Consider the following 18,346-nt stretch of genomic DNA (forward strand, 5'->3'; position numbering starts at 1 on the left):
CGAATGCATTTATTCTTTACTGAAACGGGTATTTATTGTGCATCTCTTCAGGGGCACGCCCTGTCGTAAGGACTAGGAATGAAAGAAGTTAACGACACAAGTTCACTGTCTTTAGGGATTTCTCACGGGAGGAAGAAACCTGTGTTACTGTGAAAGTAGCACTATGAATAGAGAGCTGCTCAGACCAGTTCATGAGAAAGCTTAAGAGGGCACAGGCACCTTTCATGGACTGAAAGATAAGAAGGGAAACTCGATCTCCTCCATAGCTGAAAAAAAAAAATGAAGTAGAAAACATAGAGAACCCAGACTCAATCTCATCTTTCTCTCCAAAGAACCCAGGAGAGTCAAGAGTCAAGAAAGAAGTTTTGATTGTTGGTTCAGACTCTGTGAGTCCCTAGGAGCCAAGGTTAGTTGATTCTGTGAGTTTTCTTGCAGCGTCCTTGACCACTCTGGCTCCTACAATCTTTTCTCCTCCTCTTTTGCAGGATTCCCCAAACTCCACCTAAAGTTTGGCTGTGGGTCTTCCTGTTTCCACCAGTTACTGCATGGCCCCATCTGAAGATAATTGTGCTAGACACCAAAAAAAAAGAAGAAAGAAGTTTTGAAGTTTTGGAGGGAGTTTGGGTGGCTGATGTAAATATATGTACATGAAATTTAAAATACCTTGATTCTTTTAAAAAAAACTATCATTAAGGTTGAGAAATACATCAATCTATAGGTATAGAAAAGAACTCAAGGGGACAGCTTATTTCCATCTCAATTTGAAAAATAATGCTAGATTATCCCCCAGGGACTAACTATGCATGGCTCCAGTTAAAGATACCAGATAATGGGTTGTATCTTGTGAGCCAGTCTTTAAATGAAACCAGAGTGGTTGGTTGCTCCCATAATATTCATGCCACTGTTACACCAGTGGGTATATCTCACCAGGCCAGTCATTATAGTACCTCCCAAAATTCACAGAGAGGTAAGGCTATTAATAAATTCTCTCCCTTGATCATTTGCATGGAATCTTCTAGCACCGTGAAAGCTAGAGAGCAGGGGTGAAACTTCCAGCTGATACCAATTTGTTCATGTCCTATGGCTCAGGGATGTGGTGTTTTCAGCAGTAGGTTCTTATCATCAAGTTCTGAAAGATAAGCAAGAACAGTAGCAATAGCTGGTAATGTTTGGAAGTGTCTACAGCATCCCACTGCAAAAGAACTCTGGAGAAAGCATTATACCCCCATTATAGGGAAATTTGATTTAAATCCTTTTTTTATTGGTGGTATATGTATCTTAGGAAGCTTTACAGTAGGTTTTCATACATCATTTTCTAAAGGTCTTTAGCATGAATTATCCTCATCCTACAGTACCTCCTCCTCCACCTGCTCTCCCATCCCAAATGCCATTTAACCTTTCCAGCTCCAATAGTCCTCCTTTTCTTTTAATACTGCCTCCATTCTCTTTCCTTTTCCCTAAAGTCACCCTCCCATTTTGCTAGTTTCCTACCTTCTATGGCCACACCAATTTAAGTACACGCATCTAAACACTCAAAGCTAACATACACCTATGAGAGAGAACATAAATCATTTGTCTTTTGAGGTCTGGGTTATCTCACTGAAAATTCTTATTTCCAGCTCCATCCATTTACTTGTAAATTTCATAATTTTACTTTTTTCTTGAGAGATGAATAATATTCCATCGTGTGATGAAGCACATTTTCTTTCTTTCTTTTTTTAAAGATTTATTTATTTATTATGTATATAACATTCCTTCCAGGCGGGCGGTGGTGGTTCATGCCTTTAATCCCAGCACTTGGGCGGCAGAGGCAGGCGGATCTCTGTGAGTTCGAGACCAGCCTGGTCTACAAGAGCTAGTTCCAGGACAGGCTCCAAAACCACAGAGAAACCCTGTCTCGAAAAACAAAATAACAAACAAAAAAAATTCCTTCAATGTACGTTTGCATGCCAGAAGAGGGCACCAGATCTCATTATAGATGGCTGTGAGCCACCATGTGGTTCCTGGGAATTGAACTCAGGACCTCTGGAAGAGCAGTCAGTGCTCTTAACCTCTGAGCCATCTCTCCAGCACCGATGAAGCACATTTTCATTACTTATTTATAAACAGTAGATATGTAGATTGTTGGCATTCCATGGCTGTTAGGAATAGGGCAGCAATGAACAGTACTGATCAAGTATCTCTGTAGTGATATGAAGAATTTGGGGGAACAGGCCCAGGAGGGTTTTTGATAGGTCACATGGTAAATCTAGTTCTAGCTTTTAAGGAGCTTCTATACTGATTTTCATTGTGGCTCCCCCAGGCTCCACTGCCATCAGCAGTATACGAACAGACTTCCCACAGGCAAAAACTGTGCCGGCATTTGTTGTCATTTGTGGCTTTTGTTGTTATTTTATCTTGTCCATTTTGACTGAAGTAAGATGAAAACATAAAGTGGTTTTACTCTGCATTTCCCTGATGACTAAGGATGTTGAACTTTTAAAACATATGTATTGCTCAGTCATTTGTATTTGTCCTGCTGAGAATACTCTGTTTATAATTGGGCTTTTTATTTTATTGGTATTTATCTTTTGGTTTCTTTGTATATTCTAGCCATCAACTCTCCATCAGCGTTTATATCTATTGAAAATTTTTTTCCCAATGTGGGTTGATTCATCTCTCAAATGGTGTCCTTTACTGTATAGGAGCTGATTAGTTTCACAGGGTCCTATTTGTCACACCTTAGAGCTCCTGCTACCCAGATCTTATTCAGAAATTCTTTGCCTGTGCTTAGAAGTCGAAACCCATCCCCTAGGTTCTCCTCTATCAGACTCAAGATTTCAAGTCTTATGCTAAAATCCTTTCGAGTTGAGCTCTGTGCAGGGTGATAGATTCTTCTTGTTCATTCTTCTGTGAGTATCTATCCAGTTTGAAGAGCACCATTTTGGTGACACTAAAGGTTTTTATAAAAGCTATATGGAACTCTACTACTGTAGAAGCTTCATAAAATAAATACATATGTGAAAAGAATCTAAATGTAGTCACCATATATTGGGGAAGACAGTATCCCAACTATGCCACCAACTAAAACCCCAAGTGCCAGGATTGGGTTACATCTTGTTGAGTTACTGTATGATGTTTTATTCTTTGAACTCTTTGGGGGCCTGCCACCCAGCTCTCAAAAAAATCACACGTGAAGGCTTATACTTAGTTAGGAATGCCCAGTCTTAGCTTCTAGTTTTTAGCCAGTTTTTCTTATCTTATGTTATCCCAACTACATTTTGCCTCTGTTTTTTTTTTCTATTTCTGTATACCTTTCTTTACTTTTTTCTCCATGGCTTGCTGTGTAGCTGGGTGGCTGGCCCCTGATGTCCTCTTCTCCTTCTCTTGCTGCTGCTCCTTGCTCGCCTTGGTCTCAGTTCTCCTTCTATTAATACTCTCTGTCTGCCAGCCCCGCCCATCCTTGCTCCTGCCTCACTATTGGCCGTTCAGCTCTTTATTAGGACCGTCAGGTGTTTTAGACATGTACAGTAACACAGCTTCACCGAGTTAAACAAGTGCAGCATAAACAAAAGTCACACACCTGAAAATAATATTCCCCAACACTGGGTCATTAGCCAAAGGACCATAGACCCTACAAACATCACAAGCTATTTCCAAGGCTCATAGTTATCATCCACAACCTGATGATAAAGCTGTACTGATGAAGATACCACTTACTTATATCACTTACCATGGAGAAAGCTCAACTAGAAGCTTCACTTCTACTGAGCAGAGTTCACACTACCAGAGGAGAAAAGCAAAGACCAATGTCATGCAGCAACAAACTTTGCAACCAACAATAGCAACCTGCATGCAAGATAAACTGGTTTCACAGTGGCACAAATATTATGGGAGTAACTGATCACTTTTTGGTGGATCAGTTTGGTAAAGTCTGATCTATGAGGTGTAGCACATACTGGAAACTCTAAAGTACCCAAGAACTCAAGACAAGATAGGCCATGGCCCTTGGGGAAACCTACTACTATTATTCTGCTAAAAGAACATAGAATTAAAATAATTCAGTGCATCTTACAGCCCTCATCAGAGGAACCTCTTCTGGCAGTACATGGTGAATAACACAAAGACTCCTAACAGGAAACAGTGCAAAGAGTGAGAGACTTTGGAGTGCTCAGCCCTTTACTATATGTTCCTTCAAGGATCTGAGATCTGTGCAGAAGAGTAGTCAGAATAATAGTAGAAGCCCAAGGTGAGGGATGATTCTGAGGAAACAGCATCTTCCAGACACAGCAGGGCCAATGTGTGTGTGTGTGTGTGTGTGTGTGTGTGTGAGAGAGAGAGAGAGAGAGAGAGAGAGAGAGAGAGACAGAGAGAGAGAGAGACAGAGAGACAGAGACAGAGAGACAGAGAGAGAGACAGAGAGACAGAGACAGAGAGACAGAGACAGAGAGACAGAGAGAGAGAGAGAGAGAGAGAGAGAGAGAGAGAGAGAGAGAGAGAGAGAGAGGGTTTACAGAGATTATGACAGCATGCACAAAAACTGATTGCACAAGTTCAAACCAGACAAATCCCAGAACACAGAAGTGGAAGCAAACGTAAGTACCTCTCCTAACCAAGAGTTCTTTGACATTGATACCTGCGGGGAAAGGGGAAAATTGTTTTGTCTAAATCAAATGTCTCCAGCAATCACGCTCTAAGGAAATCCCCATGCCCAGAGTGGTTGGTCAACAGAAATGAACTCCAATGCTGTAATTTTGGTTTTTTGTTGTGTGTCTGTGTGCTTTAGTGTTTTTGTCTTATTGAATTTGGGTTTCTTTTATTTGTTTGTTTGTTGAGAGAGATAGGGGTGGAGGGAGAGAGAATGGTTGAAGTTGAGTGGGTAATGAGATAGAGAGGATCTGAAAGGAAATAGGGGAGGGGAAGGAAGATGATTAGAATACATTGTGTAGGGTAGAAGGAGAGGTAAAATTAATTGTTATATGTAGGAGGTCTCTGAAAACACCATGACCAGCAGAATGTTGATTCTCGTGAGTCAAGAAGGAAATTTAGCTCAACACAACTTAATAGCTGGTGTTCAGTTAAACTTCTAGAGTCTGACCCCAGGCACTTTATCTTAGGTATATTTAAGCACAGCACGATTTTGAAATAAAAAAAAGTTTCTTGATGACAATTAACTCATTCCTGTTTTTAAAACAAAACTAACTTAAAACATGATTAAACTGAAACTCCTCACAAAGCAGTATGGACATTTCCACACAAATGGGTTCTATTAACTAAGAAAAATGCTCCAAAAAAAGGGGGGGTCTAGCAAGAATGACTGAGAAAAACATAAAAGTCTCGGGGAACCAGGTGTGGCCTGGCCATACAGATAGAGCAGAGGTCGCCAGGCAATCAGCCACTTCTGCTTCATTGTAAAATACATGGGACATTTCCCAGAGGGATGGATTCTACTGAATTAAAAACAGTGTTTAAGATAAAGGTTTTGGGAGAACGTAAGAGTCTGGAGGAGTCAGGTATGTCCTGGCCCGACAGATAGCACAGGTCACCTAGTCCTTAATCACATCCACTCCTAGACTTCCAGGTGGAAGGTAGGCTATACGACTTTCTTTAGACAGCTCTGTGTGTTTAACATTCCTGGTTTCCCTAGTGCGTACCTGTGAGCACCAGGACCCTGTGCCCTCTGCTGTTATCTTTTGGTAAGTTAGTGGTTGGAGCCTCTCCTTCAATAACATGGCTTCACTAGCACTGAGTAATTACCTGACTTTACAGTACCAGGCGTGGCATTTCTTTTGCAGAGTACGTCGAGGTGTGTCACTAGTGCGCCCTTAGGGTTATTGTGTCATGCTGGCCTGATGTGGGAGTGTTATATCAATCTGTTGATTTCATTGGTTAAGTAATAAACAAACTGCTTGGGCTCATAGCTTAGAACATAGGTGGGTGGAGTAAACAGAACAGAATGCTGGGAGGAAGAGGAAGTGAGGTAAGACGCCTCAGACAGAGACGCCATCCTCTCCTCTCCTGGGCAGACACACGCGATGAAGCTCCGACCCAGGATGGATGTAGGCTAGAATCTTCCTGGTAAGCGCAGCTTGGGGTGCTATACACAGATGATTAGAAATGGGCTAAATTAATATGTGAGAATTAGCCTAGAAGAGGCTAGATAGAAATGGGCCAAGCAGTGTTTAAAAGAATACAGTGTCCGTGTAATTATTTCGGGGTATAAGCTAGCCAGGCAGCCGGGGTGCTGGGGACGCAGCCCCGCCACTCTTATTACTACACTGGCTGTTGATGAAGTACACAGGTGTTATGAATGGGTGGGACTACTGGTTGCCTTTGTCTTTTGGAAGTGTGCATGGCACTTTCTGCTAGGAAGAACATTAGTCCTTAGGGAGGGAACATTCAAGTCAGATCCAGCCAGCATAACCCCTAACAACGATCTATTAACAATCGTCCTCATATCTACAGATAAGTATACTCCTCAGTCCTCAGCAAGAAAATTTCCCTCTGCCACTACTACAGAAAACCCTAACCAATCCAAATGCACAGTTGTGTAACCATGTCCCAATGGATATGCCTATAAAATAACCACAGACCTAAGGATCAGGGAACATTACAGGAGAAGTAGTGGAAAGATTGTAAGAATAAGGGAATCAGGAGGTTTTCCAGGAGATTGTGTGATTCAGATGCAAAAGCTATCAAATATCATCAATGGGATTGCCCAAACATGAGCTAAACAAGAAACACACTAATAAACCCTCCAGGATGGGTGGTAAAGGTTTGCAAGCCTGCACTTTACACAAGAACTGTAGGCAACTAAAGAAAGCTGGGGACAGGTTAGCTGACCTTCCTCAGGGTAGATGACACCAACTGCTTGTCTGGCATCAGTCAGTCCTGGAAACATCCATAGAGGTAGCATTATACACTTAACAGGTTACCTTTAGAAATAGATATGTATAGACATACACGAATACAATAACAATTAGTGAAGAAAGAGGCCATGAATTGAAGGAGAGCAGGGAAGGGTGTGTGGAAGGATTCATGAGGAAGAAAGGGAAGGGAAATGGTGTAATTAAATTATAAATTCAAAAATAAAAATAGAAAATTGCTACCTTTTCTCCCATGTGTGTTTTTTGGGCCACTTTGTCAAAAACTGAGTGGCCATAAGATTGTGGGCTTATGTGTGTGCTCTCAATTCATTCCATCCATCATTGTGTTCATATTTAAGGACATGCTGTTTTTACTACTATAGCTCTGTAGTATAACTTGCAATTGGGGATAAGGGAACCTTAAGTAGTGTTTTAATTGTTCAGGATTGGTTTTGCCTATTCTAGATCTTTTGTATTTCTACATGGATTTTGAGGCTATGTTTTTTCAACTTCTGCTCATATTTTCTTTGGAATTTTGATGGGGATTGCATTGAATCTGTACATTGCTTTTGGTAAGATGGCCATTGTTACAACATCAATCCTACCAATCCATGATCACGGGAGATCTATCCATCTTCTGGTGTCTTTTTTAGCCTCTTTCTTCAGTCTCAGTTTTCATTGTACAGGTATTTCATTTCCTCTGTTAAATTTATTCCAAGTTTTTTCCCTGAGGCTATTTGAGTGGAATTGTTTTCCTGATCTATTTCTCGGTATGAGTGTCATTGTGCACAGGAAGGCTACTGATTTTGTATCCTGCTCCTTTGTTGAATATGCTTATCAGCTGTATGAGAATTCCAGTTGCTAAAAGACCTTGGGGTCTTTTTATTATATCATATAGAAATGATGATATTTTGATATCTTCCTTTTCCATTTATATCACCTTTATCTCTTTTTTTTCTTTCCTGATTGTTTTAGGTAATAATTCAAGTACTGTGTTGAATACGAGTGGAGAGAATGTTTCTAGTTTGGGTAGGAATGTTTTGAGTTTTCCCTTAATTTTGTATGATTTGGGCTGTGGGTTTATTGTATATTACCTTTACTATGTCCCCTGCATTCCTGGGTTCTTCTGAACTTGTATCATGTAGGGATTTTGGATTTTGTCTAAGGCTTTTTTTTTAATCTAATAGGATGCTCAGTCATGTGGTTTCTGTACTTGAGTCTGTTTATGTTCCTCTTTAATTTTGAGAAAGGGTTTCTCCTGAATTTGAAGCTCACCAATCTGACTGGCCACTTGGCCCTTGTGATCTGCCTTTCTCTACCTTTTAGACTGGGCTTACAGAGTCACACTGCCACTCTCGATTCGTATGTGGGTGTTGGGGATCCAATCTCATGTCCTTGTGTTTGCCTACTGAGGTATCTTCCCAGCTCAGTATCTGAAAATAACAATCTCACATCTCAGGAAGAAAATTATAATTACAAGTTTAAGTGAAGACTGAAGGTAAGAGGAGGAAACACAGAGCATGCAGACAACTCTTGTCTGAGGTCCTGTCCTGCTGCTGGGAAGAGCCGCCATGATCATATATAAAAAACTGTAATTAGGGGCTTGCTACAGTTCAGAGGGTTAATCCATTATCAACATGGTGGGAAGCATGATGGCAGACAGGCAGACACGGTGCTGGAGAAGTAGCTGAGAGCTGTATTCTGTTATCGTGGGCCTTTGAAACCTCAAAACCCACCCCAATGACACACTTCCTGCTCCACAAGGCCACACCCCCTAATCCTTCTAATATCAAACAGTTTTACTCCTTGGTGACTAAGCATTCAAATATATGAGCCTGTGGGGGCCACGGTCATTCAAACCACCACAGCTGCCATCTGGAGAGAAATCTTACAAGCAACAACAGGAGGTGGCTCAGGTAGCCATGACACAGGGCATACGGAGGTAGTTTGATGGCAAGGTTTCCTGGTGGCAGCCCTGAAAAAGAAGAATCAAGGTATCTAGAATGGTGGTTGTATAGAAATAAAATAAGCAAGATGAACAAGAAGCAAGAAGAGGTCAGAAAGGAACATGGGAACCTCATCTGGCTCCCGTCTACCATCAAAAAAAAAAAATTCTGGCTGAGTTCTGAGAGAAGTAAAACATAGGAGAACCTCTTCTACGCGTGATCAGTCTCAGAGTGTCCAAAGACTCTTCCAAGTGCTCAGCGATGCCACGACAATTTTCACAGTAATACTGAGGCATCAGCTGCCCTTGCCACAGTGTTATTATCTTCTCTGACTGCATAATACAAATGTTGAATGATGGTAATCAATGAATTTTAATGAATATTAATACTATAGAATAGGAAAAGTCCTAATATGGTTTCAGATTTCTTAACTAGCTTTTAAGAAACTCATTTTCTTTTATTTTAAATCTTCTATCAGCCGTGGAAGATGAAGATTTTCTTAAAGACCCTTTATTGGGAATGCCCCCACTCTCAAGGCTGAACTCTTTGACACTATAGACAATGGAAAGGCTGTGATCCAGGGTGAAGAAGGGACTTCTCCTGATCATCAAAGGTTGTGCTTTGCTGGTAAGCAGCTGGATGATGGATGTATTTCCTCTGGTTACACTCAAAAGAAATCCACCCTTCACAGCACGTTGAGACTTCCTAAGTCTTGAGCCACTCACAATAGAATAAGTAGAAAACAAAGAAGGATAAACTGGATGTCCTGAATTACTGTAGAGTAGAAGAAAATGGAAAATGCAGTCACCTTCATCCAGAGCACCCTTTAAAGAATATGGTGTTCTGATTTTTATAAGCGTCCATGTTGGCAGACATTAGTGTGGCAAGGGTTCTCTGGCTGATTCTCCTACAAACCAGGAGACAAGTAATACTGTGTGACTTAATAAAAAAGATAAGAAAAGGGGAAAAAAGAAAATTACTGTTTATTGGATTGTGATACAATATTAGGAGATTGTCTGTCACTGTCACAGGTTTAGAAACTACACATCTGTATGATATCACGTTAATCCTTATGATTTAACTCCAAGTGCATACAGCAACGGGATCACAAGCCAAGCAAGATATAAGAATTAACATGTCTATTTTTAATCCAGATATTGGAATAATTAACAAAAATGTAAAGCAATGCCACTCCTTTTGATTTACATCCCAAGAGGTCTATTTTCTTAAACACGACATTTATGTAAATATGTAATGGTTACTGGCATTAAAAATATACAAATCTGAAAATGCTCTCTTTAATATTTTATATGGTAAACCAAATAAAAACAAAAGTTCTTTAATCGTTTGAATGGCAGAAAAGGAGCCTGAGGCTACGGCGGGGAAGCTCAGCGCTTGCCTTATTTCCTGAAGGGAATGTGGCTTCCGAACTGACTAACCCAGGCAAGGTGGGTGTGAGGTAAGACTCCAGAAATAATTTTGTCTTAGCCACTTCATGCTGGTTAAATATTGCAATCCACACACTTGAATATATATTCTCATCTGTTCTTCCTCCGTAGCAGCACAGGGCCGATTTGCCCATCTAAGAGCAACAAGCCCTCCAAACGCACTGTCCTCGCCCCAACTCAGACAAAGCCTATTAAAAGAGCAGTCCTGCTTCCCAAACAAGAGTCTGCTCCAAACAGAACTCACATTTCAGTGAGTCAGAAGGAAACAGACAGATAGTCATCTCCCTGAAACCTGGCAGGCTTCCCACCAGGAGCCTGTGAGCTGCCCAGCTGTGTGTCAGGGTTAGCGATCAGCCGCCTCAGGTCTTACTAAGCACAACACACAAGGTCAGAACTGTCTGTGAGTAAAACTAAAGGAGGTGGGGGAGAGAACAGGAAGCAACCTGGGGCTGTGAGCTTCCAGAGCACTGAATTTATTACAGTATTAGTCATGAGTTCTAGCATCTACTGAGTGTCATCTTGGTACTGTCTGGAGTCTAGCAGATCACAGAGTCTAGCCTACTTGGTAAGATCCAGGCCAGTAAGAGATTCTCAACACCAAAGGGTGAATGGCTCTTCAGGGGCGACAGCCTTCAGAGAGGGTTTGTTCTCTGGCATCCATACAAACACATGCAGCTCACACACAGCCCTGCACACACATGCAAAAACACACACAAAAGAAGAATTCAAGTGTTCAGTTTGACCCACTGTTCAATAAACAGATAATCATTTGATTTTTACCAAGTAGTTACATCTGTCTTACCTGGAAGTGTCTTGCTTGCTCCATGGACCCAGAGAATCCTTTCCTGCCAAGGGGCGAATTCCCAAAACATTCTGAACGATGCGAGCAATAGCAATTAGATAAGCAGTTCTTTAGTTTATGAGACTTTTTGATTGCTGCACAGAAAGCAGTCGCTAGAGTAAGTCTAACGGCATTAGTGCGCAGGAACCTGTGGCTGAGCCTTTGCAGGAACGCTGGGTGTAGAGGCGATTAAAAGTAGACACTCTCTTTCTTGGATTTGGAGATGAAAGAGTCAGATATAGAATACTGTCTTTCAGAGTCTGGAAGACTGGAAAACGGTGATGGCACAATCCAGAGAAAGAGTTGGGAGTTCTTCCAACTTCTCACCTGTCCTGAAGTAAATCAAGTTGACTCAGATTCAACTCCTCATCACCTCAGAAAAGAACGACCGCCTCCCCTCTCTCACACACCCCACTGTGGTGCAAAAATAGTACTTCGGGGATAATCATAACTTGAGAGCAGTTCTTTCTGATGAGTTAGTGTAGAACCTGGTCATTCCGAGCTTATTTCTGTCCCTTTCTCCACCCACTCAGGAAAAACAGAGAAGGGCATGCACGTAGCAGCCTAGGAGCTGTGTTCAGGGCTCCTGGCTCCCCGCTGAGCACCATAGAGTGCTTTGAGCTGATAGAACTGCACTGGGGGTCTGACTAGGGGTTTCCTGTGGACAAGTGGAGGGGGGAGGGTACAACCCGGCATTCTTGGGTCGGTTGTGCTAGGACAGTTTGCTACAGGGCAGGAAAGGCCACCAGGCGGGCAGTCCCATCCGCACTGCCTACAGGATGCGGGGGCTGCGTGGGCGTGGCAGAATCGTGGCTAGCAGTGTGCAACCCTGGGGGAGCTGCAGGCACCGCGGTGCAGGGCTCCATGGGGCGTGGCAGGGCAGATCCGGAGTTTGCCCAAGCTGGAGGGGCGGGTAGGGGCGGGTCCTAACTCAGAAGCTGCAGGCAACTTTTCCTTGCTCTCATCCAGACCAGGAGAGAAGTCCTCGGGACAGCTTCTGTAAAGTCTTAACTTCTGGAAGAATTCGACCAAGGAGGGTACTGTGTGCACCCCCAGAGCACCATAGATTTCCCACAGCAGACCCAAAATGGAGCCGGGACAGGCAGGGGGCGCGCTTCTGCTGCGGCTGGTAGCGCTTGCTCAAGGTAAGTCTGAACTCTGATGCGCTTCCGAGGTGGGGGAGACCGGCAGTGGTCCAGGGACAGCAGGGAAGGATCCAGTGCAACTGGAGAGCCGCCGGCGAAGACCACTCTGCATCCGCGTGGACTCGGGATCCTGTCTACCTGAAGCCGCTTGGATAGACACACAGACACACAGACGAGCGCGCGCGCGCGCGCGCACACACACACACACACACACACACACACACACACACACGTCCGTATGAAGACGTGTTTCACCAGATCAAGCAACCTTCAAAGTCATCTTTCTGGGTTTCGATGTTCTCACACTCAAACGTTTCAGGCCTTAGTAGTGTCCCGCAGATCGCGCGACCATCCTCCAACTTCCTACAGATTCTGCAGGTGCTGAGCTAGCCCTGAATCAGGAACCCGGGATTTAGCGATGGATTGCAGCTTGCAGCTCCCAAATGGTGGCTTTGCAGAAAACTCTTCCCGAGAGTCGCGCACAGTGCCCCCTGTTCTTATTTCAGAAAGGTGCACTGGAGTTTCTTTACACAGGGGGCAGGAAAGCCAAACAAACACTTCTTCAATACTAGGCAGAGGGGAATTCTTCCTTCCTGCCTGCCTTCCTCTTCTTGTAATGTTGTCCCAAAGAAAGTAAACTTAAACCAGTTCTATCCGTTTTCTTCATCTCGGACACCACAAAGGGATTAGCTGAGACCAGGGCTAGACTGCCTTGCCCGACTTCCATTGCCTTAAGTGAGGGAAGAGGGCTGGGGAGCCAGTTGAGCCGCTGGGAAATTCAGGAGAATTTTTCACCTTTAACCACAGCCTGGGGTGAGTCTAGGATGAAGGCTTTTATGGTAGTTGAGGGGAAAAGGAAGCAATTGTATGTGGACTCTAAACAGCTAACAGAGCAACGTAATGGTCACTAGTGGTCAATGACTTATTTCAAAGGAAAACATTCTCTAAACTGTGTTTTTCTGGGGCTAATCTTTCTTTAAGATGAAGGAAAACTAGTCCAGGTTAGCCTTGTGGCATTTCCTGTGTGTCAGAGAGAAGAGAGAACTATGCAGCCGCCCTGATGCTCTAGCACATACAGGGCATCATTAGACAGTAGGATGCTACCTTGTGCCCCAGGCTTCAATGTGCTCTGTCCTAAGGACACACAATTGATTGAAGAGGGCATCAACTCTAATCTAGGGGTGTAAGACAGTTGCATTGGATCCTGGAATTCCCTCTCAGGGGCTCTTCTAAGAGGTACTAGAAACACAAACCCCGGCTTTTTCATCTCCCCTTTTTAATTGTTACCATTATTCAGAGAGGCCTCTGAAGCATGGCATCGTTTTCTACTGGTGAAAAGTTGAGGCTTGTTCTGGGAGGAGCTCTGGGAAGGACCTTGGTGGAATGTGTTGCCGAAAGGCACAGAGTCAGGTACCTGGGTTTTCTTCTGTAGTTAGTTAACAAGGATGACTCAGTATCCGCAAGCAAGTGGGGTTTATATGACATCTGTAAAAAGTACTCCAGGTGTTTATTCCTTCCTTTATTTCCTTTACTTGTATTCTCACGGAACACATCTTCTCTCTATTTCAATCATCTAATTAAATAAAATCACATAATAAAATTTTGCCACTTGAGAAAGCAATTGAGATCCTTAGGCAGGTAGCATGATTTTCAATGTTTTTGGGTGTCTAAGGTTGATATTTAGTTGAAAGCTCTAGGCCTGGCCACCAGTACTTTAAATTTTTGTTTTTCCCTAGCAATATAAACATTTTTGACATTACTTAGCACTAAACAGACACATATATTATTCTTTCTAGATCAGGGGCGTGCACAATTGTGATGCAAATATATACAAAGCTAGAACTGTGAAGTCATGCATGACTGTGTGTTTCTACTTCTTATATCCTCTACAGCACATGGGCGAACCACATTAGAAGTAAGTTCATCTTCGATCTCTTTTTAACACTTAGCTTCAAATTTCTTTTCCATAACCCTTCTCACAGATGGATAAGAGGAAAAATTGCTTGGCTTTGTTCTATATTTATCACTTTTCATTGTTCATGGGCAGTCTGAAGATGGAAAAGAGAGATCATAAGACACACAGTCTGTAAATTAAGTACACATCCAGAGAGGAAATCAATGGTAACCTTAACATGAATGAAGAAATCACACATTCTTTAGTGGGCTTCCTTTTAATTTTTGGTTTTCTCATGAAATGCTCTCATCCCTGGCTTCTGTTCTCTTTTTCTCCTCTCCTCTCTTTTGCTTCATCTCACCTCCTTCAGAGGCTCACTTTCTGCCTATTGCTGGATGGTGTTTGTAGAGCTCCATCCGGGATCCCTGTCTTCATTGTAAACGTGCTTCTGGACCCACGGGATCTATCTTGCCTTATTCATCTCCTGAGATAAAAACCGCCAAATTCTCCACACCTCTGTGTCCTATTAACACGCCAGACTCAATATTCCCTAAGCTGAAGCCACTCCACCCATCTTCCAGGATCTCTCCTTCACAGTTCACTGTGGCTTACCGGCTGTCTGCCATGGCAGCAAGGAGCCTGGGAATGTGTTTCCAAGGCATTCAATCACACTCACAAGCTAGACTTTGCCAGTTTTTTTCCTTCCAATCGATGCAACTTCTACCACCACTAGTTCAAACCCTCATCTTCTTGTGTGAGAACATCTATAACTTGGAAACTGGCTTTTCCATTTTTTTCTTCTCTTCCCAGTTTATTGTTTTCATTGTCACAGTGCTATCTTTCTGAGACACTTATCTGGGTCTAATAATCTACACCCTTACTTCAAACACTTGATGTTTCCCACCACATCTGATATAGGGTAAAGTCCAAATGTCTTGGCATTCATAAAAGTCCTCTACTATCTGGCCATAGTTTCCCTATCCGGCTGGTTTTTTTCTATACTGCCCAATGCCACACATAAGAACACACAGACACTCCACTAATGTACACATTTCAAACCTTATAAATATACCCAAAGGGGCCATGACCCACAGGTTGAGAACCACTGTACTAGGTGACTTCTGGGAAAAGAATCTTCTTCATTCTTCAGACAATATGATTTTGTCAGACTCAAATGTGAGGGTCAGAGACATTTCAACCATCTTGCAAACATGGTGCAAGCCAGTTAGCTGAGAGATGAAACCAAATATACCAGGGGTAGCGTCATACAAAGACTGAGAGACAGTTGGTGCCTGGCATTGTTTTTCAGTTCCTAAATCACCAAAAGGAAATTCTACTCAACTTCTTCAAAACTTTATATAATTTAAAACTTAGTTATGTTTTTAGCTAACCAACAATTGTTAGTGCTTTATGGCACAAAATAAGTATGTTTTTATACAGTTAATGAGCAACACCAAACAAAATGTTGAGTTTAGAGGAAGAAATAGCACAGTGATACCAAAATTTCAAGGCTCCAGAGAAGCCTTCATAGGAACAGAAAGGAGTCATTAGTGCTTAGATCTTCTGTGGAGGACTGTCGAGGTCATGGGGTCCAGTCCATCACTTTCCATGGATGGAAAGATGAGAGAGACAGCAAGATTACTGGAAAGAGGAACTGAGTTTAGTTCCTAGGTTGGAGAGGAGCCTTGACACAACGGAAGCAGATCATAAAGCAGAGATGAAAGGCGAGAGGTCAATGGTCATCTGGCCTTAAGACTCTTCAACTATGTTGGAGCCGGAGTCGCATCTGGAGCGTGGGAGAAAGCTTTGAAGTTACCTGAGCAAGGAAGTGAAGTGATATACTCAGATTTGCTCATTGCCAGAGCACACTAGCAGCCAGGAGGAGGATAAGAGGTAGAGACTAGGCAGAAGATGCCAGGTATGTCTGGGAGAGAACCAGTTTCAGTGTTAGTTTGCCACACCAGGAGAGGGAAAATGATAATTTAAAAAAGACCTGAGAGAATAGCAGAAGAAAAAGAGAGTAAAGTAAAATATAAATTCTATGAAGGAAAAAGATGAGACAGGATTTGGTGGTGGACTTAATTCTGTCATGGGAATAAAGCAGATTCATAGAATCATGAAATGTAACACACAATGTCCAGCCATTTATTGATCTAAGGAATGCTAAAAGAGGCAAGTTGTAGGGAAGAGATGGTCAGTGTGGAGAGGTTGAGTTATAGACATCCGGGGTACCCTCTAGTTAGTAGATGATGTTTTATCAGTCAAGTGAGCGACTTAGGGAGAGAGATGGGAGGCATTGCATCTGAAGACAATGGAGCACGTGATCTTGATGAGCAGAAGTGACGAGTAAGTGAAATGAGGTCCTACAGCGAGGGGCACTTGGTAGAAATGGAGAGGAGAGAGTACAGAGAAGGACAGGACAGGAGGCATTGCTTTGTCTAAACAAAGATGGAAATCCCTTGCACGTAACTTATGATAGATCTCAGATTTTCTAATCATAATCCTTCATGGCGTATGCATAATTTTTCCAAAATTGTCTTGTGGCATACATTGGCATCAGACACCCACCACCCAAGAGTGATAGGGAATAGCTTTAGTGTCTGTAGAAAGAATCTTAGAAGAGAGAAAGAAAGGAAAGGGGAAAACCTGGTATTTCTTCTTAGTTTGTATGTATGTGGTTTGCGTACGTGTGTACATGGGCAAGTATGTGTGTGCTTGCCCATGTGTTGTACATGTGTGGAAGCCAGATGTCTATGTTGAGTGTCTTTGTCTTCTGCTGTTGAACTCCTCTCTCTCTCTCTCTCTCTCTCTCTCTCTCTCTCTCTCTCTCTCTCTCTCTGTGTGTGTGTGTGTGTGTGTGTGTGTGTGTGTGTGTGTGTGTGTGTGTTGATTGATCTATTGAAACAAGATCTCTCCTGAATCTGGAGTTTGCTGTTACATCTAGGCTGGATAGTCAGCATGTTCCCAGGATCTACCTGTTTCGGCTCTCCCTTTCATCCATGTGGTGGGGTTACAGACATTCACCTCCATGCCCAGCTCCCTTTACATGGATGCTGGGAACCCCAAATTAGATCTTCATGCTTATGAAACAGGAACTTTGCTCTGTTCTTAATATTATTAGAGTTATAATTATTGCAAATTGCTATATTCCATTTTTTGTCCAGTCTAGGCCTGCTGATTCATGTACAGAAAAGTTATATTCATTATGCTGTATGAACTTAAACTGCAGACTTTTTCCAATCTTTTCAGCTCACAGACTACTGTGGTAGCAAATAATTTTAAATATATTGTAGTTTCTCTTGAAGCTTTGTCTATGTTAACTGCCTAACAGTTAAAAGAAACTAAAACTGTAGGCAAAGACTCCTGCCTTCGCTCTGAACCTACAACTGCAAATCTTGCTCTTATCAGTTTAAAGCGAACACAGAGAGTCTTTATGAAGCAGCTTTCTGTATAAAAAATGAGGTGGATGTTGAACCAGAGCATGGCAAACAGAAGCACAGTAGAGACTGTGCTGACCGTGTCTGAGATTATTTCATTGTTTGTTAAAAAGCATGAGGAAGGCCGCTGCTCCAATGGCCACCTTGGATACTGGCAGCTGTCATTCATCGAAAGATGGCCTTTGTTTGTCTTTGTGCAGGCCTGAGCTCATTTCCATGGATACCATGTAGCTGTGCAGACAGAATACAAGCTGGATTCTGGCCAGAGCAGCCAGACAGCTCTATTCCAAATTGTCCCCCAGTTACATTCAGTTCCTTCAGCCCACAGCTTCTTCCATGCTCAGTAGAGTGAGAGCTGTCTTGGATTTTATAACCCTTTCTAAATCTCACTGTGAGAGCTGGGTGTTTGAAGCAGATATTTTACATTAACTGGTTTGGTTTTCTGGTTATTTATTAATGTTCTTCGGGGGAGCAAAAGGAAAGCTGGAAATTATAAGACTCTTAGATGATCTTTATCTTTTCTTTTAGGGTAAAAGTATAATATATAGGCCTAATGAAAATACAATACAGAATTGAAAATAATCTGTGAACACATAGTAATTAAGAAATTCCCTCATTACAATAATGCTTAATATTGTCCCCAAATAATCAGGCTGTAATAGCAATATTATTTCTGCTTATTGTTTGGAAGAGGGTTGAGGCTCTATGATGCTAATAGCCTTTGGTCAACATATAGCTCTATAATTTCTGTTTTTGGTTCATGGCCTCCTGTCCAGATGTACTCAATCTA

At 42.4% G+C, this 18,346-nt stretch overlaps 1 protein-coding gene across 1 annotated transcript in view; it reads left to right on the forward strand.

Moving 5' to 3' along the window:
• The first annotated feature begins 12,044 nt into the window (after nt 1-12,044).
• The window catches only part of Itga2 (integrin subunit alpha 2), a 92,230-nt gene continuing 85,928 nt past the window's right edge, over nt 12,045-18,346 (forward strand). Inside the window, exon 1 of the mRNA XM_075976040.1 lies at nt 12,045-12,225. Within this exon, the coding sequence (XP_075832155.1) occupies nt 12,168-12,225 (58 nt within the window). The 5' untranslated portion in view covers nt 12,045-12,167. The remainder of the gene's footprint in view (nt 12,226-18,346) is intronic.

The sequence above is a fragment of the Microtus pennsylvanicus genome, chromosome 6 (assembly GCF_037038515.1).
Source record: "Microtus pennsylvanicus isolate mMicPen1 chromosome 6, mMicPen1.hap1, whole genome shotgun sequence".
NCBI classification, from domain to species: domain Eukaryota; kingdom Metazoa; phylum Chordata; class Mammalia; order Rodentia; family Cricetidae; genus Microtus; species Microtus pennsylvanicus.